Genomic DNA, 27878 nt, shown 5'->3' with positions numbered 1-27878 from the left:
TAGTTTTCTAATCTTATTAGCTGTGATTATAATAGTTTATATTCTCCTTCTTCCCCTAAAGCAGCCCAGATGATGTCCTACTGACCCCAGGTCAGCCCCTCCAGGTCCAGCAGCTCCGTGACCCCCCGCTCTGCTGAAATACACAATCAAACATTTTCTATAGCCTATTTTTTGTATTAATATGTTCAAACATCATTTAAGACAGTTTAATGACCTAGAGATATCCTATTATTCCACTGCTTATGGACACATGTTGTAAATAATGGTTAAAACCTCAGTAAATGAAATAAACAATGTGTTTAACAATTAATATTTTAATTCAATTTTGTATTTTCATCTAATCACAAAGTAGAGGTCAGAATATATCCATCCTCTCTCTGCAGCTTCATGTCTTCTATTATGAGAACTTTCATCGTTGAGACAAAGGAAATCAGTCGTGCCATTTAACATCAACAGCAGTAAGCTATAATCATTAAATATCTATTAAAAGAAAGGACACAGAAAAAATCTAATTCTGAAACTAAGACACAGAAAAGTGCAAGATAAAATATAGATAAATATAAACAAACACAATTTAGATTAAGTAATATAACCTTAATTCTAGATTAAATAAATTAACTGTTAACAGCAATGTAATAAGTATATACAGTATATGCAAAATGAGATGTTATGTATGGCACACAGATGAAAAATGTTAATCTGAAGTAAAAGTATGTAAGGCTGAAGTGGCAGCAGTGTTGAGCTCTACAGTTCTGCTCTCATACGTCTGGAGGACGGCGGTAAGCAGAGGTTTGGGTGGAGGATGTTCCTGATCGCCGTTTTGCTTTCTCCAGCACCACGGGGGGTCCAGGTGGATAGCAGCTCTGTCCTGATGATCTGACGTGCACCTTTCAGATCTATTTCTCCAGAATTGTCCTAATCACAGAGAAAAAGAAAAATGAATGAATTAAACACAGGGTTGCAAAATTATTATTGCAAAATGTAACTCCAAGCATTTCAGACGAACAATCCCTAAAGGATTATTTAAAATGATACTGTTTTGGTTTTAAAAACTAAAGAGATGAAGTGACAATCACACTTGCATCCCTTTGACAGCACTGCACAAACAAACATCAAGCAAAAGGCTGCTGTCCATTTGTGATTGTCTTATTATTATTATTATTATTATTATTATTATTATTATTATGGGTTTAGGATACATTAAATAAACTTTAACCTAAATAAAAGATGATAAAATCTGTTGGAAATATTTCAAATAGGCTTTTTTTTGCCCTACCTCAAAGCAGCATGAGCTGAACACAAAGGGTGTAATGTTGACCCAAAGTTTAATAAACAGTAAAACATTGCAAAATGTAAGAGAAATAAATAAAGCAAACAGCAGCTACACGTCAGGGTAGCATTTTATAAATCCCGCCGTGCTGTAGGCTATACCGGTCTAAATGTTTCACTTTGGTCTATTTATAGATGTCATATCAAGTATAACTTATCTACAACAGAGCCTCTGTATGACTTTAGTAAACTTCTGAATTGAATTAAAAGTAAGTGTAAAACAACAGTGCAGCACATCCAGCTCAAAGTAAAAGGTATTGATATAATCTGCTTTATTGTATGCATTACCTCTCTGTGAACATTTGGGCCAAATTTGACATTCTGATAATTAATTCCAGAGATACATGGGGTAAGGCCAACACGGCCCCCTTCAGAGGAGCCCACATTTTCACTTTTTTCGGTTATGGGAAAGTTCCAAACATCAACCAAAAATATTTGTATACAACCATCCGTTTCATAAAGTAGACATATTAAAGTAATGAAAAAACATGGTTGTGCTTTGTTCTACCTCGGGTAGGGGTACCTCGATAACTAAAGCCTTTTGGGGGGTTTGTTCCTCCACTATTAGTTCTGAAGAGAGAAACCTCAGTGGAAAATAAATGTGGCTCCTGATAAATCGCCCTAATCAATTAAAATAAAAAGAATCCTACCTGGGAAAAGCTGACTGCGTTGCAGGTGAAGACTACAACTCCCATGATCCCACGTTACCTCAAAACGTCACCAAACTCTGTCCAGGGTTCTTACACCTTTTCCAAAGTCAAATTCAAGCACTTTCAAGCATTTTCAAGGTGCATTTCAAGCTTATCAAGAATCTTACAGCTGTTGTAAATGACATATTTATATACACATACTTATCCTCAAATGATTATTTCAAAATGAGTGACCCATCTGTAAGTAGACTGGGCCTCCCATATGACCTGGCTGAGCCAATATACAACAATCAGCAATATAACTTCTCAATACATTCCTTATTAACGTGTTGGAGGTCCTTAGGTTGGCAGTGAACATAAGGCTCTCCCAGGTTAGGCCAAAGGGGGCATTATATGCACCAGGCCCGGCTCCAGGATGAAATGACTGAGGGGGCTGTTAAAAAATCAGAGGGGGTGATTTTTTTTCACAACAACGAAAAACACTGGCAATGTAATGAATTGACACACCAAGCTTTTTTCCTTCTCACTGCTTTACAATCTCTTTGCTTCTTTATTTTTATTCTGGATTTACCCCTCTCATTCTGTTATTTTCCTCAGGGGCCGTATTCACAAAGCATTTTATCTTTCCGCTAGGAGTGCTCCTAACTCGCGCTAAAACATTTTACGTAGGAGTTTTTTCTTAAAAGTTATTCACAAAGCCGCTGAGACCTACTCATACTAAGGATAAATCACTAAGAGTGAACTAAGAGTGACGCGCCGTTGCTATGGATTACGTCGATTCTCGTGCATGAGTTTAGAAGCGGTCAGTACGGTGATTGGTTGTTCAGAGCAGGCGGTCTCGGTGAAACTCATCCGCAACATCCCACAAACGAGCCCACTAAAACAAGGAAATAGCCTAGGCTAGAAATGTATTCCTATCAAATAGTTATGGACAGTGCAGGTAGCAGAATACACGCATGATGACAAGTTTGTGCAGACCACGATAATGACGTTGTATATGCACGTCAAAGAGAGAGAGCAAACAATAAAAATAGGTAAATTGCATTAAATCGAGGAGGCAATCAAAAGCACCCTGCAAACTATTATCCAATGAGCATATTTCCAGCACTTAAACACTTTCAATAACAGCCCATACCGCCGTTCAATTCCCCCTATTATGATGAATGAAAGTGAAGACAAAGTTAAACGCAAGTGACACCCAACTGGTACATGGTGCCTCTCAAAAAGCTGCCTCAGACCGCTCTCCATTAAAATACGCAAATCATGGGTAGATCCAGGCCACTTTGCAACAACATCAAGAATGTTAAAAGTTGCATCAAAAACAATCTGCGTGTTGATGGAATGTACTTTCTTTCTATTGACGAACACGTCCTCATCTTTTGATGGCGCAATTATTTGTATGTGCGTCCCGTCAATAGCACCGACCACACCGGGCATACCTGCAATTGCCATGAAGTTGGCTTTGATCCTGTGTAGTTGTTGATTGTCCAAAGGAAACCGGATAAACTGTTGGATGATATGTGGTCTAGAGAGCGCGTTGATGGTTTGGTTTATGGCACGGCTGACTGATGGTTGCGATATTCCTAAATCGTCGGCATTGCAAAGTTGCATTTTCCCTGTTGCTAAATATCGTAGTGTTGCCCAACATTTTATTTCCGGACTAATCGGGTTATTTCTGTTAGTCAGGGATGTTATTGCATCCCGCACTAATTCCACAACGAGTTTGATACCCTCACGATTTAGCTTATACCTCTTGATCAATTCACAGTCTTCCATTGTCTCCAAAACATTTCATCTCGCAGCCATTTTCAGATTCTTTGTGAATAGGTCTTACTGAGTTAGGAGTCCTCTCGAGGACTTTTAAGTTGTCCTAAACTTAGGTGCTACATTTAGGCCTAAAATATTTTGTGAATTGCTCTTAGTGAATAAAATTAGGAGTCCTAAATTTAAGACCGACACGCCCATTATGTTTAGGAGTTTCTCCTAAATTCGCCAGTTAGGAGCTACTTTTAGCCCTAAGATCCTTTGTGAATACGGCCCCAGATCTTTAATAACAGATAGTAGATATTTGATAGATAGATACCTTCACTTTGGTTAACAGACTAACATTGATTTCCTCAATTTATAAATGGACAGGCTCTGTACTTATACCATAACCTTTTCTCCTCTATCCCTTAACTCGTCTTCCTATACAGATTTACTTACTTACTATCCACTCTAGTCAGGTCAGGATTAAAAAAACATTAATGTGGTTGATTTTTTATTTTCAGGATTGAATGTTCAAATCAAGGCCTAAAACCTGGCATTTCATAAGAAAGTGACTAATATATAAACCAAATGTAATATTGGATCTAATATTGGATCAAATGGACAGACACAGATTAAAAATAAAAATAAAGTCCCCTGGTTTGTCTCTAGTCTAACTGCCATGAGAAAAATCTAATCAATGTTCCAAAATCCATCACTAGATGTCGCTCATTGTACCAATACGGTTTATAGAATACATAACATATCATTATTCTAGTAAAAGGGCTCGCTTTGGGGCAGTATGATCCATACAGGCAGCCCTAAGTAACCATCATGTGTGGTGCTATCTGTAGTTGTCTGTCTTATTTTTTGTTGATGTCAAACAACATGGATTTCAAGTCAATATACAAAAGTAAATCAAGAAATGAAGTAAACAAGCTGATCTTCAAGTTCCTCAAAAACACTGGTCTGAGGACAAGGATTTAATATAAACATTTAATAAATCAACAGTAGGTGGCGATATATGCTCCAAGGGGAAGCGATTTGCCATTAAAGACAAAGGAAGAAGAAGTAGTAGTAGAAGAAGAAATACGCTAACGCTACAAACAAGCACAACACTGTTACTCTGTTTTTACTGACATTTAACATTTGATTTCACCTTGCTCTATTTTTTTTAACACACGTTCAAAAACGGGAACATTTTCGGGAGTTTCAACCGGGTACCAGCCACCGAAAACGGGGACTCTGCCCGGAAAACGGGGACGTTTTGGTCACCCATCCGACTGTGTTTACACGCTAACATTAAGACTACAAGCTCACTTGGGGCTGAGGCTTTTTTACACGTTGCTTGACTGCCTGCTGTCAGAAATTAAAATCAATGTTTTGATGGTATAATGTAGCTTAAACATACCGTCAGTTTAAACGCTCTTTTATACTGAAAAACCAGAAATTCTTGTGCACAAGCAGTTAAGCTTTTATTCTGAAAATCCTTCATCTACGGTTAGCATTTAGCATGCGGCTAATATACGATTTCCTAAAGAGGTGAATTGAGTAGCGAAATGACATGGAGTGGTGCAAACCGAAACCTACTGATTTAACACTACAACTATAGATGTCGAGATACTACCATGCTGAATATTAAATGAAAGTAAAGTTTATTTGAATACACTATTGTTTACAGACGAGAGTAGCATGTGACAACATCCGGAATGACCGGAAACCAAACCAGCCGTGAAGCATTTTCTGTATTTTTTAGAGTATTGATTACAGCGTTTAGAATGTGTTACATGAAAAGTGATGAAAGAGAATATGAGGAGAAAAGGCGTGTTAAGCATATGTTGAAGGTGAAAAGTACCAATCCTCTGTTTAAATGCAACAACGGACATTAGAGGCGAGGCGAGCCGGCTGGCGGGGAGGAGCCAGCAGAGGATATATAACGGCACCGAACGGGGGATTCGCGCTTCTCTTCTTGCTCAGGAGAGCCAGTTCACAGCTGTTTTCTGCCGGAACAATATTCTGTCTGTAACACTACCGCGCCTTTTTTAATTAAAGTATCCCATTTTAATCTTTTCAGAGACTCCATTTAGTCTCATTTTAAAGCTTCTCTCCTGGACGCGAGAATAAAGAACATATTTAACACTGCCCACATATCTTATCCAAACATAGTAACGTGTGTTGGGGGAAAATAATGATTTAAAGTTATTTAATAATTGTGACATGTATTGTACTTTTTGATGGATGAATGATGCTCAAAGTGAGGGGGCAAAGAATACAACTGAGGGGGCAATGTCCCCTTTTGCCCCCTCGTGGCGCCGGGCCCGATATGCACACATATACTGTATCAACTCAAAGGTGAATTTTCCGTCACATTGAATCAGCAATCAGAAATTATGCAAATCAAATCAACTTTCAATCAGTCTTTGAGCTCCTTGAGTTGAAAAAACAAACAGAAAACCTTCACAGAACACTGCACTGAGTCATTCAAGGTAAGGCTGAACAGCATACGGCCTGTTAGGGAGGGTCTTTCAGTTCCTTGAGTTTGTCCGTTAGCTGTCTCTCCAAAGTCTCCAGATGTCTTTCCTTTTCCTTAGCAGCTCTTCCAAGGCCATTGGGCTTGGAGATGAAGCTTAGTTTTCTTTTTATGCAACTGTGTACTACTTCTACTCCACTACAGTTCAGAGGTAGATGGTGTACTTTTCCTCCACTACATGTATTTAATCCCTTTAGTTACTTTACAGATCTGGATGAATGATGTGAAATATAATCAAGTCTTAAATCAGACTTTAGTTCCACCTGGAGTAAATCCACAAGCTACCCTGCAGAATACAAAGTTATTCAAACTAGCTGCACCTTTACCAGCTTTGAGAACACTTTCATGATCAATCATTATAAAACATATCATATATATTATTCTGAAATGGAGCCTCAGTGACCTTTGAGATATCACCCTCTTTCAATCCCAAGAAAACATTCCCCTTCAAAGACACGTTCACCTCCGACAGACTTTCCCTTGTGGACTAGAGTTATCCTGTGGATGAACTCAAGAAACACTATCTCCGCCTACGAGGCCTTCCCTTTCCCTCTTTTCCAAAGTGCAGCCTCTCCTAGACCCTCCAGAAAAACGCGATCCTGCGATCGCAGAATTTACCGCATAATCAGCAAAATGGCGCAGATTTCGAAAAGGCCGCATATTTATCAAAAGGCCGAATATTTATCAAGAGGCTGCATAATCCCTGCATTTTTCCACACAAAGTTGAGGAAAAAAAAGTTAACTCGTCTTGACGTGAAGTAGTGATGATGATGACGTGACATCATCAGCTCGCGCATCACAGAAGGTAAACAACACCGTAGAGTGAACGTGTGGAACTCACACGACGAACATTTCTGCTAAAGACTGGGCAAAGCAGAACCCCGATGTCTTTCACGAAAGTGGGGGGAAACTATTCTGCACCCGTGCAACTGTGTGTTGGAGCATACGTCTTAGAGAAAGTCGACGGTGACGACCCACTTTGATTCATTCAAACATTCGAAAATGCTTTCTGCTGCTGCGGACAAGAAAGCCAAACAACTCACGTTCACCGAAGCATCAACCTCCAAAACTCTTTGGAGGGCTACAAGAAACGAGGTGAGTAGCCTACAAGATTGAAGCTGGTCAGATAACTAACGAGTAAATGAAAACAGAATGAGGCGGAGAAGTGTGTGTGTGTGTGTGTGTGTGTGTGTGTGTGTGTGTGTGTGTGTGTGTGTGTGTGTGTGTGTGTGTGTGTGTGTGTGTGTGTGTGTGAGAGAGAGAGAGAGAGAGAGTGTGATTAAAATAGCCCCATTGCTTTTACAATAAATAAACATTGAATGTGTTTAATTGAATAGGAAAAGGGTTTAACGTTAGTGGCAGGTTGTGTGTGAGAGAGAATAAATAAGACAGCCCAATATTTAAAAAAAATAATATTATTTTTCGCAACTTCCCGCAATTTCACCGCATAAAATCACAATCAAACCCTGCATGTTTAATCGCATAATCAAGGATTTTTTGCCCGCGGGTCTAAGGTGCAGATAACTTTCACCTCATTACCCCAACCAAAAGAGTCTCTTTGGGTCCACAGGGGGCACCAATAGCCCTCCAGCTAGGTTCAAATACAAGATCTCACTCCTCGCCAGTGTTGGGACTAACGCGTTACAAAGTTACTGTAACGCCGTTAGTTTTGGCAGTAAATAGTACTCCAACGCGTTATTTTTTAAATTCAGTAACTCAGTTATCGTTACTACATGGTGCGTTACTCCGTTATTTTTTGTATATAGTCTCGGCTCCCAGACGTTGGTGAGCGGCGCCAACAGCGAGGCGAACAGAGATGAGAACTGTGCTTAAGTACTTGAGTAAATGTACTGAGATACTTCCTGTGTCACATGCGGAGACGCGCTGTGGGCGTGTTTGTGTTTACTAACAAGACTATCGTGGCGGCAGCGGAGCTCAAGTCGAGTTCCTCCGCCTGGAGATTGTTATGTATGTGTCACATCAGGTGTGACTGTGCCTTTAAGATGGCACCGGGAGTTTTTGGGATGTGTGAACCGGATACAGTTGTGTTGTTGTGGTGTTGTCATAGGAGCGTATGCAACAACGTGTTCAATAAACGGTCAACCGAAATTTCGTAGTCTTATATATTCACAACAGAGATATTCTCACTATTTCACTTTTGTCGAGCACAAAGAAAAGAACGTTCTAGTTAAATGTAAGTTGTGTCTTGGCGGGTCAAAGATCCTATCTACTGCCCAAAACAGCAATTCAAATCTGTTGAAACATCTGCAGAAACAACATGCTGGGACGAAGCTAGTAGCTAAGACCACAGACCCAGACTCATCCGACGCCACCCCTCCTCCACCTGAGCAACAGCGGCTGGATTTTAACGGAGGGACTGCTAGCCAGGGAAAAGTTGATAAAGCCATTGCACGGTATGTTGTAGAACACATGCAGGCTATTTCTACTATTCCTATTTCTTGATCAACAGATTGTATTATTCTCCAATGCAATAACAGTACTGAAATGAAGGCTATAAGGGCATTAATGGGAGCCCTTTTTTTAAGTAACTAATGCATTACTGTTCACAGCTGTTTGATATAAGTAATCAGTAAAGTAACTGAGTTACTTTTGAAAAGGAGTAACTAGTAATGGTAACTAGTTACTGGTTTTCAGTAACTAGCACAACACTGCTCCTCTCCCATCAGGGCATCCACGGGAACGCTCCTTCATACCTCAAGGAACTACTCTCCTCACAAACCTCCACACCCAACCTCCATTCTACAACCAACCATCTGCTTCCCCCCCCAGGACCAAACTCCGCACCATGGGGGGGCTTTCTGTTCACCTGTGGAATTCCCTCCCAGACAAACTGAGGACTCCACAAACCACTGATTCCTTTAAGAAGAGCCTAAAACCCTTTCTTTTTTTTAAAGCCTTTTATTAAACTTGTGTTTCTTTAAAAAAAAAAAAGAAGTATATTTTGCCCCTTGTAGCACTTTGAGATTACTTTTAGCAATGAAAGGTGCTTTACAAATAAAATGCATTATTATTATTCTTATCATTAGGTTGGACACTCCAAGGGCCCCCCCTATTCAGGAGCCATCGGATGCCCCCCAGAGTCTCTCCTCCCCAACTGGAACCCCCGATGCCGAACTCAGTCCTCAGGTGGAAGAACTATGGCAGATAGGTGTCCTCCCCTTTCAGGAAGAGCAAGGCATCACCAGATCCAAGCGCCCCTCCAGTCCAGTGGACCCCCTTCCAGCAGCTCATTGACCGGGTCCTGCGTCCCACTGTCAGTATGCAGATATCCGGATGACAACATCGTTCAAAGTGAGATGTTGGGGCAGGTAAAGGCGGGGCTCCAAGCTAACCTGAAGAAGAGTGAGTTGGGGTATCTGGGGTCGATGGAGTCTCCTCTTTGGTGCCGGGATGGGTGGGAGGTGGTGGTAGGTAGCAGCAGGAGTATGTGCAACACATCTTTCTTCTTAACAAAAGCTTTTGATTGTTTTTGTTCATTTAATATTGAGGAGAGCTAACAGGAAGTCTCTCATCAGCTGCAGCCTTCTTCTTTGTTTTCCAAAATGCCTCCACGCTCCTCTGTACGTCTCAAACTCGCCCCGTGATGAAGAAACTGAGAACAAATCAAACCTGAGCTTGCAGATTTCTCTGGAACACCAGAAAAACGTGTTGAAACCTCAATAAATAAACTTCACACGGTACGACCTCTCACCTTTCTGTGTGTCTCCACTTCCTGTCACCTGAGAGGGGAAGGAGAGAGAGAGAGAATAATGATGATGATGATGAAACAAAGAGAAACAGCTCAAATGATAAAGAGAGAAAGAAGAGTGTTGTTTTCCTCTGAGGTCACGCTCCATTAAAGAGTTTCATATCTTGATGAATGGAGGATATGGTTTCAGTACTCACAGGTCTTCTGGATCGTGGTTCTGATCGTCTCATCATTGATCCTGTAGAGACGAACACAATCCAACAGTTTGAGATCCAGTTTAAAATAAGTGTTTGTTCTTTGAGTCAGCTTCAGAGTCCTGATCTCATGCTTTCCATCCCATCATATCTTCTCTGCAAACACTACGACTGCCTGCCACAGCTCTCAGCTGCATGACAGGAAGTAACCAGTCATTGGTCTAGAACAGGGGGGTCCAAACTGTTTCACCGAGGGCCGTATACAGAAAAATATATAAAGGTCTGGGCCGCTCTCTAGAGCAGTGCTTCTCAAAGTGTGGTCCGCGGACCACTGGTGGTCCGTGAGTATATTGGTAACATTTCACATTTAAAATAAATAAATACATTTAAGTTTTCCGCACTCTCGCGGGAATATCTCCGCAATGGAGCTAGGTTAAGTTTCACTCTCGATTGCATGATATAGCCCAGCGCAACACCTTCATCACACATGTTGCCACTTGTTTGTACCATTTTCAGGCGATTTGTAATCTGTTCTAGAAAAACGATGTGTTTTTTGATATTTCTGGAGTTACGTGGTCCGCGAGTGTTTTTTTATTGGTTAAGTGGTCATTGGTATGAAAAAGTTTGAGAAACACTGCTCTAGAGGTATGTTGCCTCATAAGTTCAGTTATAAGTCAGGAAACTCAATCAAATGAAGGAAAGGATGCTTGTTACTTGAAGATGCTTTAAGAAACAAACAGCTCTCAGCTCTCCAGAGGGTTTACTTTATTCTGTCAGCAGCTCATTCCTTAAAGCAGGAGCTTCAGATTGATTATAATTACAGGAAATATGAAGGGTTTATTTCACGCTTGTTATAACAATAAGTTATTGGGCTTTTTTCTTATCAAGTTAGATTTGTTAGAAAATGTTTTCAGCTTCAATTGACTGAATCTATTTTAAAGGTGGGCTCATTAACACATGAATACTACTGTGTAATAAATGTTTACATATATATTTAAGAAGTACAAGACAAGCAGAAGTTTCATGTGTGGGCCGTATTTCATTATACTTTCAGAATTTGCTGAGGGCCGATTCCGAGGGCCGCATTTGGCCCCCGGGCCGCAGTTTGGACACCCCTGGGCTAGAAACTAAAAGCATCCCATTAGAACAGACTACCTTTCCCGCTCTTCTGTAAAATCCCATATGTCTGTTAGAGAGTCGATTACTAAAGTGTGGCTTTGCATTTCCAGCTGGCCTTCTATAGTTGATGGAAGAATGAAAGAGCCTGCAGTCAGTGGGTAACATCTCTGATCTGTTTCCCCAGTGAGAGAAACACCTCCCTGTGTTTAATACAATACTGCTGAACCAGCAGAGACCCCTCACTGACCAGAGAGTCTCCAGTCTGCAGTCTGGACTCTCCAGAAGATCTCTCAGCAGCTTCTCTGAATCCTTCAGATCGTTGTCCCACAGGTTCAGAACTCTCAGATGGATGTTGGACTTCAGAGCTGAGGCCAGAGCAGAACAGCTGATCTCTGACAAACTGCAGTCCCTCAGTCTGAATAAAGAAAACATGATGAGGATAACAATCAGTTTATAATCAGATGTGTTACTCAACATTGAAATGAATGGGAACAAAAACATGTCTTCTTCAGAAAGTTAACTTTATCCTGTAAAACTAATATTACTTCAGATGAACTTTATTCAGACGTTATCGTTTACTAAACATTAAAAACATAGATTTACTTTTAACAACTAACATCTATTACAGTTCCTTTAAGAATCAGTCAACATGTATCTCTGCAGTTCTTACTGTAGTACCTTCAAATGAAAGTATGAATAAAAGAACATTTACAACTTAATGGATGTAAGTTAATGATGTAGAAGAATCAGGTTGAATAACTAATGAAACATGAGATCTCCAGCAGTAACAGAGAGTCAGTGAACTGACCTGAGAGTCTCCAGTCTGCAGTCTGGACTCTCCAGAAGATCTCTCAGCAGCTTCACTCCTGAATCCTGCAGAGCGTTCCAACTCAGGTCCAGATCTCTCAGATGGGAGGAGTTGGACTTCAGAGCTGAGATCAGAGCAGAACAGCTGATCTCTGACAAACTGCAGCTCCTCAGTCTGAATAAAGAAAACATGATGTAACTTTAGAAAACTATGTTCCCGTTTGAAATGACTCCAGGTTTAATAATCTGTTCAGAGTTAAACAGGGTTTTAAAGGTCTCATATCATGCTGTCTTTAGGCATATATTATGGGTCTCACATATATACAAATATATAAAAACATGTCTATGATGTGTTTTGCTCAAAATACCAACCAGATCATGCATTTTAGGAATCCCTCATATCCCTCTGTTTCAGCTGCTTCTTCACACACATACTCTCTCCAGTACAGGTTAGCTTTGAGTGTTAGCATGCTAATATAAACACAGATCATTACTTCCAGAGCACGTTTCATTGTTTCTAACAGCAACTTTTCTGATTGGCCAGTTGGTGTAAAGCCCGCCCACATTTTAGTAATGCCGTCATGACGCAGCAAATCTGGATCAGCTCCGTTGTTCCCCCGTTTTTAGAGATGTGGGCAATGGCGAACGGCCCATAGGGGCGCTAGGGGCGCCGCCCCCCCTCTTCCCACATGTTTGATTGTCATTAAAAATTAAAAAATATATATATTTAAAAATAATAATGTTTTTTATTTTATTTTTAATGAACAAGGTAAATATTATGTAGTTGGTATCAGTAAAATGTATAATCTACAATAAAATCTCGTTTAAAATTGTTTTACGATGTCTAAGGTTATTGATAAGTCACATGTTTCCTGCCTGGCCGCAGCGTGTATCATTACCCTCTCTCATCCGGGCGGTAGAAAGGAGCCCTCAGCCAGAGCAGCAGCAGCCAACAAGCTGACTGTTGCTATCTGTAAACTATGCCGCCCAAACATAATTTCAGCCAATCAGCGTCGTCAGATCTGATGCTCAAAAGGCGCCCTGTCAGCTACAGTAGTTGTCGAGGATGGCTGCGTCTGCAGGTGGAGACTCCGGTGCTAGTGGATCGCCGGAGCTTTAGATTAACATTGACATGCTTATTGTAGTTGTAAGGGCAATGCCTGTAGCACCATGGAGCATATGTGTGGGCTGGACCTGTATTTTATTTCGACAGACGGTCCAGTTGTCGATTCTTGCTCAGTTTTCTCCCGCGAAAATCGGTGGGGTTGGCAAGTAACACACACACGCGAGTGTTCCCAAAGCACCAGTGTTCTGCAGTTTGTGTGGGCATACTGTACTGTTGCACACAGTTTTGGAAGCTTCATAGCTAACCACACTGAAGATTATGGATTATCTCATATTTTTAAGCCTTAATTTGTCCCCCCCCCCCGAGGGGTTTGTTTCCTGACACTTTGTGAGTCTCCTGACACCGGGGACACATGGTGATGTAGAGAAGACATCAGAAAGTGACTTTTGCATGATAGGTCCCCTTTAATGTCAGAGATGATGTAGAAACAATCCACTGATAATCTGGAACTTTAACTTTGATCAGATGTTCAACAACTCCTTCATCTCCCTCACAGCTCATCAGTACTGACAGCATCTCCACTGACTCATGGAGTACATTGTGAGTCTGAGGAAGCTCAAACTCTCTCCCTCACACATTCACCTTCTCTTTGTTACTCTGATCAATATTCAGTCCTTAGAAAAAATTGAACAATAATTTTAATGTATTTTTTTCAAATTCAGAAAATGATAAACACAAACAGAGGAAGTTCAGTCAGTGAACTGACCTGAGAGCCTCCAGTCTGCAGTTTGGACTCTTTAGTCCAGAACTCAGCAGCTCCACTCCTGAATCCTTCAGATCGTTGTAACCCAGGTTCAGATCTCTCAGATGGGAGGGGTCGGACTTCAGAGCTGAGGCCACGACTTCATAGTGAGTCTCTGAGAGTCCACAGCTAGCAAGTCTATAATAACACATATATTACAACATGTGTTAAAAAAGAGGAAACATAATGACCTCAAGCATTTGATGAAAAACATATTTGACATATGTTCTGATTGAGATTTGCTGTTAGTCCATTTTATATATAATACTATATGATAATAGAGTGTAATGTGTTGTCAGTGTGATCTGATCACATTTCTGTGCTCCTGCTGTCACTGACTGTTACCAAGGAAACAGAAATTAAATAAATCACGTGACAATATTAGAGATGTACATATTTAAATGTTCATTCATATTTAGATGTGAATGATGGATGTTTTGGCTTCTCTGAGCATCTGGAAATGTATTGTGCACACAAACACAGTTAACAAACCAATAAAGTTTCAATATTTTAAACTGAATACCATCAGATATTCTCACTGTATGAGTATTAAGACATAACTCTGGTATTGGTGGGATATGATATAGATCTGATTTTAAACTCTAAAACATTGTGATAAAAACGTGTGTGTGTTTAAAATAAAGAAGCTACTAGAAAGTAATAATAACTGATAACTGTAAGTCCTGCTGTGTGGTGTGATCACATGCTGAGGAACCTCTAGAGTCCTTCATGTGTTTGACATGTCGCCTCCATCACTCAATATGAAGAGAGAAACGCTTCAGTTTAACTATTATTATAAATAAATAGAAGAACAGTGTTGGTTTATTTTGCTCTCTCAGTATTTAAACAGCAGAAATGTTATAGTGTTTATTTGAATAATTAAACTTCTGATCCACATTAGTTTATAAAGTTGATCACATCTGGACTTACTCAGCCTTCCTGCAGTTCCTCACAGCTGGAAGCAGTCTCAGTCGTCCCTCAGCTGATGTGTTGTACTCCATCAGGTCCAACTCATCCAGAACCTCTTCTGACATCTGCAGCATGTAGGCCAGAACAGAGCAGTGGATCACAGAGAGTTCCTTCTCTGATCTGTTCTCTGACTTCAGGAACTCTGTGATCTCCTGATGTACTGAGAGGTCCTTCATCTCTGTCAGACAGTGGAAGATGTTGATGCTCCTATCAGGAGAGATTGTTGTTCTCATCTTCTTCAGGTTGCTGATGGCTCTCTGGATGGTTCCTGGTCTGTTGTATGTGCGACCCAGCAGGCCTCCTAACAGTCTCTGGTTGGACTCCAGAGGGAGGCCGTGGAGAAAGCGGACAAACAGGTCCAGGTGGCCATTTTCACTTCTGAGGGATTTCTCCATGGCTCCCTTTAGGAAGACATCCAGGGATGGGTAATCCTGATCTCTGTTTTTACTGTTCTTATAGTCCCAGTCTCCCTGCAGGAAGTCCTTCAGTACCTCTGTGTCTCTGTTGGTGTAACAGTAGAACATGTAGACTGCAGCCAGAAACTCCTGAATGCTCAGATGAACAAAGCAGTAGACTGTTTTCTGGAAGATCACACTCTCTCTTTTGAAGATCTCTGTCCAAACTCCTGAGTGCACCAAGGCCTCGTTGGCATCAAGACCACAGCGCTGCAGGTCTTCTTGGTAGAACATGATGTCTCCTTTCTCCAGATGTTCAAACGCCAGCCTCCCCAGCTTCAGAAGAAGCTCCCTGTCAGCCTCCGTCAGCTGCTGTGGACTCGTCTCATGTCCCTCTTCATACTTCTGCTTCTTCCTCTTGGTCTGGACCAGCAGGAAGTGTGAGTACATGTCAGTGAGGGTCTGGGGCAGCTCTCCTCTTTGGTCTGTAGTCAACATGTTGTCCAGAACTGCAGTAGTGATCCAGCAGAAGACTGGGATCTGACACATGATGTGGAGGCTCCTGGAGCTCTTGATGTGAGAGATGATTCTGCTGGACAGGTCTTCATCACTCCATCTCCTCCTGAAGTACTCCTCCTTCTGGGCGTCAGTGAAGCCTCGTACTTCTGTTACCCTGTCCACACACTCAGGAGGGATCTGATTGGCCGCTGCAGGTCTGGAAGTTATCCAGACGAGAGCCGAGGGAAGCAGCTTCCCCCTGATGAGGTTTGTCAGCAGCACGTTGACTGAGGACTGCTGAGAGACATCAGACACAACCTCATTGTTTCTGAAGTCCAGAGAAAGTCTGCTTTCATCCAGGCCGTCAAAGATGAGCAGCACTTTGCAGACAGCCAGCTGCTCTGCTGTGAGCTTCTGTAAGGTTGGATGGAAAACATGGAGCAGCCTGAGAAGACTGTACTGCTCACCTTTGATCAGGTTCAGCTCCCTGAAGGAGAGCGGGATCACCAAACTGACATCTTGGTTTCCCAAACCCTCGGCCCAGTCCAGAGTGAACTTCTGCACTGAGAAGGTTTTTCCAACTCCAGCGACTCCGTTGGTCAGGACCGCTCTGATGAGAGTCTGTTGGTCAGGTGAGGCTTTAAAGATGTCCTGGCACTTGATTGGAGTGTCATGGAGGGTCTCCTTCTTGGAAGCTGTCTCCAGCTGCCTCACCTCATGTTGGGTATTAACCTCTTCACTCAGGCCTTGTGTGATGTAGAGCTCAGTGAAGATGCTGTTGAGGAGGGTTTCACTTTGATCAGTTCCTTCAGTCACACGTTCACATCTCCTCCTCAGACTGAGCCTGTGTTCATCTAGAACCTCCTGCAGACCACTATCTGCTGGAAGAGAAGGAAACAGGAGAGAATCAGGAAATGCTTTTGAGAATATAACAATAAAACTAATAAAACAGACTGAGTTTAAATGTTTTATAAATACTTTAATGTCTTTGTTCTTCAACAGAATACCTAATAAAAAACAAATGAACCAGGAAGAGGAATAAGACGCTGCATGAGTTCGGCCTCTCACCTCGTACAGAGCTGCTCTGACTGGCTGTCTGCAGGCCAGCTCTGGTTCTGGGTCTTTTTCCACACTGGGGACAGGAGGGGTCTCCTGATGGAGGGCTGTGCTCCCAGTATGAGGTGATGCACTGTCTGCAGAACCAGTGTCCACAGCTGGTAGAGACTGGATCCTTCAGGACGTCCTGACACAGAGCACAGCTGGACAGCTGCTCCTCCACAGGAACATATCTTTTCCTCTTCCCTCTGTGGAGAGGAACACGTCCTTTACAGCACTTTACTTCAGAGGGGCTGATTCTCACCAAAGCTACAACAAGGGGGCACATTCTAGTTTGATCTTTAAAAAAGATCTATATAATATATCCCCTTGTGATCAGGTAGATAGCTTACAATTCACATGATCATGAAACCAGAGAGCCTCCTCTCTGGATTCATGACCCAGAGGAGCACATGTTCCCTGAATCTACACACAGCTGTATTAACCTGGTTTGTTAAATTAACTTAACAAATTGTGAACAAAATTAACATTGCTTTTTTATTTAAATTAAATAAATAATATTTCACATCAAAAGAAACAACAATGTTTTAACAAATCGTATTAAATAATCTGCTGACAGAACTGTAAACAGAATAGCTGAAACTTTAACAAAATAAAGAGTAACTCTGTTACCTCTAATCATTAACCCATGTTTGTATCATTGTGTTAACTGCGTGTGTTGCTGACGTGGAAACGTTACTCGTGGACGGGGGCGGGGCTACAGAGCTTCTAGAAAGACAGTCGAACCCGGTGCATTCGTCTGAATGTGGAGCACTTTTGCTAAATGTTTAGAAAAATTGCTCGTGTTACCGCCCTTACATGCTAAACAATCTTGGCAAAGAGCATTGTCCACCTCAAGACGGGTAACATTTAACCACACCTTGGAGTGTGTGTGTGTGTGTGTAAACTGCCCCGCCCCCTCGCACACAGACGGGGGAGAGAGAGATCTCGTCTCGATTGGATAGATCGAAAATACACCGACCATAGATGTATTTGTTTGTCTTTTTGCATGTTAGAAACGAGTTGGCGACACTAAGACTGCGAGATAATGTTTTTGTAGCAATAATACACAACCTTTCTCTTTCTCAACTCGCTACTCGGAGGGAAGTCGCTGTCATATGCCTTGTGAACGCTCCGATAATGCCTCTCCACCAGGGCCGTCCCTAGACTTTTGGGGGCCCTAAGCGAGCTTTGGCTTAGGGGCCCCCCTCGCTCTAGCGCATTCTCACTTCACACAACACGGAACCGACTTTTGTCTTATGATGTTAGTATAAGCACACATATTGTATAAATAAGATTATAAACACCTTGGACCTAACATCCTCTAGGGGGGTCCTCACCTCCTCTTGGGGGGTCCGGGGGCATGCTCCCCCGGTAAGATTTTTTTTTAAATATTGAAGTTAAAAGCATCAATCCGGTGCCCTTTGAGAGCAAAATTAAGAGATCTATGGATACATCTCTCAACACCCATATGAAACAGAACTGTAAAAATATTTTTCTTTATGGATATTTTACAAATCACTCCCCTTTCAAACTGTATTCTTGCTTTGTCATATAGTATTTCATAACTGTTTTTCATTTATTCTCTCTGGCTGTACATCTCATAATGTTCACATAAAAACTAGCTGTCAATAGGAATATCATTCAGAAGAATTATAATCTCATGCAAAAATCTGTCACAAAAAGAGGTTGCACATTTACATTCAGGTGTTGTTATGGCAACGTCAGTGGCCAAACAGCCACATTTACGTCTGCAAATACGTTCAAACATGCTGTCGATACGTAAAGCAGTGGCAACTATGCCACCATTTCAGCTGACTTTTTCACAACACTGTCACATAAGATCCATATATTTCAGTGCTAGGTTGATGCTTAGCTAAGCTAACTATGAAACACTTTAACTGACAGGACTCAGGATCAACTGTGTACTGTAAGGCAGAGTCCTGCACGGGTCTGATTTTCAAGACCCGCTCCCGCCCCGCACCCGCGACGTGCAATACCGAACCCGCCCCGCTACCCGCACATATTGCCAATTAGTTCCGCAACCCGACCCGACCCGCCGGCCCAAGATCCGCAACCCGACCCGAACCCGCATATATATAAGCAGTGAAAACGTGCAATTATTAACACACGCAGTTGCATATTTGGCTCAAAAAGCCTGGGATGTTGGTTATTTTCTGCATCTAGGAGGACACCAAAAGCCTCCCAGACGTTGGATTTCGCTCTTGAGGAAGAGTTATTGAAAATGCTGTATTCTCCGCTAGAGAGCTTCACCTCAACCATTCAGAATGTGTTCAACTAGTGTTCATTTAGTTGACTAAAACTATGACGAAATATGTTCGTCAACGACCTTTTTTTCCATGACGAAAACGAGACGATGACGAGCCGGTGTTACAGTATAAGTTGAGTCATGACAACTGGCGACATTCTATTATTTTCGTAATAGGAATCCGGGGCGTGTACATTGAGGACCCATTGTTGACTTACCAGGAAAGAAACATCGTTTGTCGTTTACGTTCATCTTTTGCTATATCTGCCTCCATAGGATCACTTTGATGCACATTCAGTACTCGGATGTGAGGTTGTGGGGCAGAGGCCGATATCGTGACGCTTACTGGGAGGTATCGAACATTTCAAAGTAGGTGACTGTGTGGATGCCTGTTCAAAACATTGCAAACTTCAATAAATCATTTAAATTATATATTTGTGTCCGACTTTCATTTGTTCATCGTTCTTAATGTGATGTATAGTAGCTTTGATAGCTGTCCATACCTTCAGACAGCCTAAAAGTAAAACACAAGTTGTTTATTCACAGCCTGAACGCTCATCGAGATGACTGGATCAGTCATGACAACTTGTGATCAGCTCCGATTAAATTGTGATATCAATTCTGTAGCTAACCTCCAGGGAGCACGTTTATTTTATGAAATACCTGTATCCCTCTCATCACAACACGACTCTACACTGTGCAGGAAAAACAATTACATACATGAAAATAATCTTGATGCATGGGAATTAAACACACAAACTAACAGATAAATCATCAGAAGAAGGCAGAGAGGAAGTAAATAACAAAAGGAACACGGAAGGCAGACAGAATTGCTTAGACACGGGTGTCACATGAAATTTAAAGGTTCTGGAAAGTTCCTTATACAGATTCCTCATGAGATTTTTCTATCTCATGAAGTCCCTAAGTGACACACACTGAACAGTCTGGGGTCATGGTCCTTGTCATTTGCTTTTGTCTTCCCATAACAACATGTCCAAGATGTCCATGTGTCAGGCTAAAACATGTGACAGAACTAGCTAGATTTGGAAAGGTTTTTTGTTGCTAAAGTTAATATTCAAGCCATTTAAGAATAAAAATGCTTACATGAGATGTCATTTGTTAAACATTAAGCTGTCTTCGGCTCTTTTCTGCTGTAACAAATGTAAATTTCCCCTCTGTGGGACGAATAAAGGTATTCTGATTCTGATTACATTTAACCTGTTGTGGAAACATTTCTTGATGAAATTGATATGAAACAAATGCCATAAATATTGCTGTGACACATGGTGTCACATCGGGACTTTAACCCTAAACATTCACAGTAAACCCGGAGTGACATATATGCACAATTAGAAATATGAGTATGGTCTGGTCAGTTAATTTAGCTGATTCAATTATATTTAGTTAACATATGCTTTATTCTTCAATTCATAGTATGTTCAAACAAATGCAAACCAAAACATCATCCTTGTTAATTAAGTTATAAATAAGAGTTACTTTACCATTAAAGCCCAGATATTTGACACTAGGGGGGGTTACTTGTCAGAAATGTGTCTATTTAGTCTAAATGACGTTCCCCTTAATTTCCCCAAAAGTAGAAATGGGTCCTGGTTCTTATGGGTTAAACGTATAGGCTTAAAGGCATAATAGAACTACCGTATTATATGTATTCAACTTGTGCCCCGCTGGACTTATTTTTCTGTGGTTTACCGTTACTGTGACATATCAGTATAGCCACGGAAGATAGTTTGTGTGTTTAATTCCCATGCATCAAGGTTATTGTCATGTATGTAATTGTTTTTCCTGCACAGTGTAGAGTCTTGTTGTGATGAGAGGGATACAGGTATTTCATAAAATAAACGTGATCCCTGGAGGTTAGCTACAGAATTGATATCACAATTTAATCGGAGCTGAACACAAGTTGTCATGACTGATCCAGTCATCTTGATGAGCGTTCAGGCTGTGAATAAACAACTTGTGTTTTACTTTTAGGCTGTCTGAAGGTATGGACAGCTATCAAAGCTAATATACATCACATTAAGAACGATGAACAAATGAAAGTCGGACACAAATATATAATTTAAATGATTTATTGAAGTTTGCAATGTTTTGAACAGGCATCCACACAGTCACCTACTTTGAAATGTTCGATACCTCCCAGTAAGCGTCACGATATCGGCCTCTGCCCCACAACCTCACATACGAGTACTGAATGTGCAGCAAATGGATCTTAGGAAGGCAGATATAGCAAAAGATGAACGTAAACGACAAACGATGTTTCTTTCCTGGTAAGTCAACAATGGGTCCTCAATGTACACGCCCCGGATTCCTATGACGAAAATAATAGAATGTCCCATAGCACTCAGTAGTAATGATTTTATGTGCTTTTTTAACGATAAAATTGTTACTCTTAGAAACAAAATCAATGACCTCTTGCCTTTGACCAGTATAGTGTTATCAACAGCTCCCGGAAACGTAAGTTCTAATAATATTACACTAGATAGTAAACTAGAATGCTTTTCAGCCATAAACCTTGAACAATTAAATTCAATGATTCTCTCTTCTAAACCATCAACGTGTATCTTAGACCCGATTCCAACTAAGCTGTTAAAAGAAGTTTTTCCATTAATTAGCACTTCTTTATTAAATATTATGAATATGTCTTTATTATCAGGCTATGTTCCAAAATCATTCAAAGTCACAGTGATAAAACCGCTTCTTAAAAAGCACAACCTCGATCCAGAGGTTTTAGCCAACTATAGACCTATTTCTAATCTTCCGTTCCTCTCAAAAATTCTTGAGAAAGCAGTCGCAAAACAGCTGTGTGATTACTTAAGAAACTATGATTTATTTGAAGATTTTCAGTCTGGCTTTAGAACACAACATAGCACAGAGACAGCTCTGGTTAAAGTCACAAATGACATTCTAATAGCCTCTGACAAGGGACTTGTCTCTATTCTTGTCTTACTCGATCTTAGTGCTGCATTTGATACTATCGACCATGATATCCTATTGCAAAGACTAGAGCACTTAGTTGGCATACAGGGAACTGCTTTAGGCTGGTTTAGGTCTTATCTATCTGAACGCTCTCAGTTTGTACGTGTCAACGATGAATCTTCCATGCAAACCAAAGTTAGCCATGGAGTGCCACAGGGCTCAGTGCTTGGACCTATTTTGTTCACCCTATATATGCTTCCGTTAGGCAATATTATAAGGAATCATTCTGTAAACTTTCATTGTTATGCGGATGATACTCAACTATATTTATCAATCAAGCCTGATGAAATTAATCATCTAAATAAAATTCAAGACTGCCTCAAGGACTTAAAAACGTGGATGACCTTAAATTTTTTGATGTTAAACACGACCAAAACTGAAGTTATTGTACTTGGCCCGAAGAATCTACGAAACAAATTATCTAAAGATATATTAACTATGGATGGCATTAATTTGGCCTCCAGTGAGACTGTAAGGAATCTTGGTGTTATATTTGATCAGGATTTATCCTTTAACGCCCACATAAAATCAATTTCAAGGACCGCCTACTTCCATCTACGTAACATTGCAAAAATCAGGCATATCTTGCCTCAAAACGATGCAGAGAAACTAGTCCATGCATTTGTTACTTCAAGGCTGGATTATTGTAACTCCTTATTATCAGGGTGTACCAAGAAGTCAGTCAAGTCGCTTCAGCTGATTCAAAATGCTGCAGCTCGTGTACTAACCAGAGTTAGGAAAAGGGACCACATTACTCCTGTTCTGGCTGCCTTACACTGGCTCCCTATAGAACACAGGATAGAATTTAAAATTCTTCTTCTCGCCTACAAAGCCCTTAATGGGCAGGCGCCATCTTACCTTAAAGAACTCATTATACCCTATTGTCCTACTAGGGCATTGCGTTCCAAGAATGCAGGGTTGTTGGTTGTTCCTAGAGTCTCTAAAAGTACAATGGGAGCCAGAGCCTTTTCTTATCAAGCTCCACTTTTGTGGAATCAGCTTCCAGTTTGTGTTCGGACGGCAGACACCCTATCCGTTTTTAAGAGTGCGCTTAAGACTTTCCTTTTTGATAAAGCTTATAGTTAGGGCTGATTAGATTCAGCCCCTAGTTTTGCTGATATAGGCTTAGTTTGTCGGGGGACATCTTACTTCTTCCTTCTCTCTGTCTATACCTGTGTACTCTCATGTTCCGATTAACCCAGCTTCCCCAAATTTCTTTCTTTTTGGTGTCTATATACGCCGGGATCCGGAGTCATGGATGATCCTGCGGTCCTGTGTCATGGATTGCGAGTCCTGGATCTTGAGTCGTGGCTGCGGTCCTGGATCATAAGTCCTGGATGGATATCCTCGTGGATTCATCTTCTTATTATACACACATGCATTTCAAAACATTTGGACTACCTATGTTGCAAATGTATTATCTTTTCAATTTACACACGGCATCTATTGCACGTCTGTCCGTCCTGGGAGAGGGATCCCTCCTCTGTTGCTCTCCCTGAGGTTTCTCCCATTTTTCCCTTTAAACTGTGGGGTTTTCTCTGGAAGTTTTTCCTTGTACGATGTGAGGGTCTAAGGACAGAGGGTGTCGTATTGTCATACTGATATTCTGTACAAACTGTGAAGTCCACTGAGACAAATGTAACATTTGTGATATTGGGCTATATAAATAAACATTGATTGAATGTCGCCAGTTGTCATGACTCAACTTATACTGTAACACCGGCACCGACGGCAGTAAACAATAACTGTAACAAAATCATCATGCAATATCGTTGACGAAAAGTGACGAAACGAAAATGTAGTTTACTAAATAAAAACTATGCCAAAATCTCTCTTTACTTTCGTTGACGAAAAATGAGGAGACGAAATATTATCAAAGATAACGTTACATCTCTGATAGTCAGTTTTTCTCCCAGCAGTTCCATTTCCGGTGCTGCGGCTGGGCAGCAGCTGTGTGTCTTTGCTGCGCGCAGCGGTTCATTTGAATTACACCGGGCACATACTTGTCAACCCTCCCGATTTTCGCGGGAGACTCGCGATTTCATTGCCCTCTCCCGGTTTCCTCCCGGGGTCATATTTCCCCCGTTTTCTGACAAAATCAGATTTACTCAGGACTGCTTCCACTCGGACTTTAATACAGCTACACCATTGTTTGGTTTCCATGGTAACAAGAATCGACAACTACTCTACTCTCTGCTCACTCCTTTCCTGACCACACATATGCTCCCATCAAGGATGGTGCTACAGGCCGCAAGGCATTGCACTTAGTACTACAATAACCATGTTAATGTTAATCTAACAGCTCCGGCGATAAACTAGCACCCCCCCCCCCTCCCCCCCTATTTTGCATTTTTGAAATGCTCCCGATTTCTGAGGTCTCAAGGTTGGCAAGTATGACCGGGCAGCGGCACACTGTGAATTGTCAGGAAGACTTGGGTCTAACGAGCCTTATTTAACAGAAAATAAAATGACAACAACAGGGCTTGGGAGCAGTGGTCGTGTTAACCGAATAACACCCACCCCCCCCCCCCCCCCCCTCATCAGCGCGAGTGAGTGATAAATTGTGCACTCGACGGGTAATAATGGATTATGACGGAAATTTTACAATCCTGTCCGTCAAAATGACTGACAACGAAAAAGTCTAAAGCCACCACTGCTTGGGAGAAAGAAACGATGTGATATTTGAGCCCATGTTCACTCCCATGAGGCGGAGGAAAAAAGCGAATGCATTGTTTTATCAGAAGGGAAGCAATGTGGCCATAACACAGCTGGTAAAAACACCACAACCTGACCAGATACTCTCTGCAAAGCTGCATTCTTAATCAACCTGTGTTTTTCATCAAATAAGGACAAGATATAATCTTATTGTGAAATAAATTTGACTAAAATGACAAATTATTGGTTTTGGCTAGACTAGTTTGACTGAAATGTTCTATATAATCTGATGACTAAAAAAGACTCAACAGTTTTCATTGACAAAAAGTAGACTTAAAATAATTCGTTTTCTTTGACTAAAATATGACTAAAATGCTCAGACTTTTAGTCGACTAAATCTTGACTAAAATATTTACTGTTTTAGTCGACTAAAATAAGACTAAAATGCTCAGACTTTTAGTCGACTAAAACTTGACTAAATAAAAACAGGATGAAGGTGACTAAATATGACTAAAACTAAAAAGGAAATTTAACACAGGACTAAGACTAAAACTAAATAAAAAAATAGCTGACGAAATTAACACTAACGTCAACGTAGCGGTAATTTATGCTTTGCTTACATGTTCGCATAACTTGGAAGTTACTGACATGTACATACCTTGTTTACCTGGCTCAAGTGGTGGCTCTGGGGTTGTTGTGTGAACCACCACTTGAGAATTGTCGTCTTTTTTAAGGACGAATGTTCTTATGTCCATCTTCAAAAACTCTGAGTCTGACAGTTTATTTTAAACATTGTCACAGCTCACAGGATAGGTACCTGTCAGCCAATATATAAGACAGATGTTTATTTCCATTCAACTCTCTGGTTGGTCTGGTGCCTTGCCTCTGTTGCATTCACTGAACACGGGAACATCAGGTTTCATAGAGCTAAAACATTTCAAGTGCTACTCAACTGGCTTTAGATAAGCCAGCCCTTTATTAGTATATAAGTGCTTTGTTAGTAATTCAATCGCTCAAAGTGGAGTCGAAAGAGATGAGTTTTCAGTCTGCACCGGAAGATGTGTAAGCTTTCTGCTGTCCTGATTTCAATGGGGAGCTCATTCCACCATTTTGGAGCCAGGATAGGAAACCCACGTGTTTTTGCTGATGGGAACTTGGGTCCCCCTCGCAGTGCGAATTACAATATATTCAATAATATAATACATGACTTTGAGAGTTGGCAATCTAGGCTTATTAACAACATTAATTAAACATACTTATCACGGCGACGGTGTACTGAGATAAAAAAAAAAAGTTTGCTAGGGGGCCCTTAGTGGCTGCGGGGCCCTAAGCGGCCGCTTATGTCGCTTAATGGGTCGGGCCGGCTCTGCTCTCCACGTGACCTTTCTTTGGCAGAGCGACGCCTGCTTTACAAATAAGGCAAATAACCTTTCAATGTGACATCACAAAAAAATATTCTTTCTCCCATTCTGGGTGGAAGTGGTATGTCTTTAGCTTTTTGCTCGGTCCCGCACTCATTTTGTTGTTTGTCTCTTGTTTGTCGCTTTAACTTAATTTGAGTTTTCCCGGCCGGCCCTTGACTGATTTTGTATCGCTTTGCATTCTGGGTTAACAGACTGGAAAGCGATAGGTCGCTTTTTCTGTCAATCAAGTAAACTCCTGAATTAAGTGGCAGGGAGGCCAAGAGGAGGGATCAAAACCTGTTTTGTCTATTTTAACGGAGCTGGATTTTTTTTGTATGAATGACTCGTGATCTACCAGCATTGCCCCCGTGGTCGACGTACTGGGCACCTCTGGATTAAAGCTAGGCTAACATTAGCTGCTCCATCAGCACTCAGAGTGACTTCATGAAGTCATACGTACAGCAGTCACTATATTGTTTGCACCACAGACAGTCTCTGGTTTATACAGGAACATTAACCCTGATTGAATATGAGCTGCTGTAGAGCTCTGTTCTCCTCTCTGATTCCCCTCAGACCGTCAGAGACCACAGGAGCACAATCTCAACACTGACAGCTTTTTGTAACAGAGCGTCACAAACTTTACACTCAAGTTGAAATGTGTCACGCTGCACGAATACGCAGGTGACATGAATTTAACATCTTCACTTCCTTCGTGTTGTCAGGCACGGATCTGGGTCTTTGCATTGACTCAATATGTGATTTCACAAAACACAGTTTTATCTGCTAACGCTAAACACAACCAGCTCACCAGGTTATCACTATTATTAATAAACACCTTAAAAAGACATATCATAGATATGCCCAAGTAGTTCAATAATGTTTTGGACAATATACTGTATATAGTTTTTGAATCAGAATTGATATAACATTGTTGCTATTTAAAACCATTTTATACACAGATTATCTGTGTATAAAATGGTTCTGATCTGTGACAGATACAATGATAATATAATTGTATATTGAAATATCCTTGGATAATGTTAGCTTACTCTGCTGCGTTTTCCCTTTACAAACTGCTCACATGATATCATTAAAGAACAGTTTAATATATTAGATTACATCAAAACTGGATCCTCTTCAGGTCAGTTTACAGTAGAGACTCTTACTTTGTGTCTGAGGGTCCAGGTTCATTACTGAAATATGGAGGATAGTCTTTAGACCAGTCACTCTTCAGAGGCAGACAGCTGGAGACTGAAGATGTGTCCTCTTCCTCATCTTTTAAATCACTCATCTTCTCCAGTATGAGATAGAGATACACACACACACACACACACACACACACACACACACACACACACACACACACAGTTAAAATACATGAAATCAGTCAGACTTCAGACAGGCCGCTCTCCATTTTGACTGCACTGGGCTGTCACATGTTAACTCTGACGAATCAGAAAACAGGAAATAATAAAAGTGTACAACACTTGCAGAAATCTCATTGGACTCTAGGACGCAGATTGTTAACCAATAAGTTATTTTATGACATCCAGTTTGACAGAATAAAGAATAAATGTGTTAGAAAGCAGATCCTGGTGTTAACACTCACCCTGTTGTTCTCCTCCTGTCGAGCTGTAAAATGGGG

The 27878-nt window shown here is 41.0% G+C and overlaps 1 protein-coding gene across 2 annotated transcripts; it reads right to left on the bottom strand.

The window, feature by feature from the left end:
- Positions 1-296: 296 nt before the first annotated feature.
- LOC307028723 (protein NLRC3-like) lies at positions 297-27872 on the bottom strand. 2 transcript variants are annotated; one of them, XM_079663990.1, is made up of 10 exons: positions 27843-27872; positions 27400-27524; positions 16883-17118; positions 14883-16695; positions 13917-14090; positions 12086-12259; positions 11525-11692; positions 10162-10202; positions 9968-9995; positions 297-915 (listed from the first exon to the last, which is right to left on the bottom strand). In XM_079663990.1, exons 2-10 carry the CDS (start codon positions 27522-27524, stop codon positions 897-899), a joined length of 2778 nt encoding a protein of 925 aa, XP_079520116.1. In that variant the 5' UTR covers positions 27843-27872; the 3' UTR covers positions 297-896. The 2 variants fall into 2 exon arrangements, with proteins under 2 accessions (XP_079520116.1, XP_079520115.1); XM_079663989.1 differs by lacking the exon at positions 297-915 and adding an exon at positions 8706-9868.
- Between the last annotated feature and the right edge of the window lie 6 nt (positions 27873-27878).

This window comes from Notothenia rossii (genome assembly GCF_949606895.1).
Source record: "Notothenia rossii genome assembly, chromosome: 2".
Classification (NCBI taxonomy): domain Eukaryota; kingdom Metazoa; phylum Chordata; class Actinopteri; order Perciformes; family Nototheniidae; genus Notothenia; species Notothenia rossii.
The sequence above is the reverse complement of the archived record's forward strand: the minus strand, read 5'-3'. Positions and strand labels throughout refer to the sequence as shown.

What these genes read in the sequence shown, in the direction of transcription:
- LOC307028723 (XM_079663989.1), bottom strand. Translation starts at nt 27,524, where the DNA reads ATGAGTGATTTAAAAGATGAGGAAGAGGACACATCTTCAGTCTCCAGC. An exon ending in TCAGAGCAGCTCTGTACGAG is followed by an intron (nt 16,696 to 16,882) that starts GTGAGAGGCCGA and finishes CTTCTCTTCCAG; the next exon opens with CAGATAGTGGTCTGCAGGAG. An exon ending in TGCAGACTGGAGACTCTCAG is followed by an intron (nt 11,693 to 12,085) that starts GTCAGTTCACTG and finishes TTCTTTATTCAG; the next exon opens with ACTGAGGGACTGCAGTTTGT.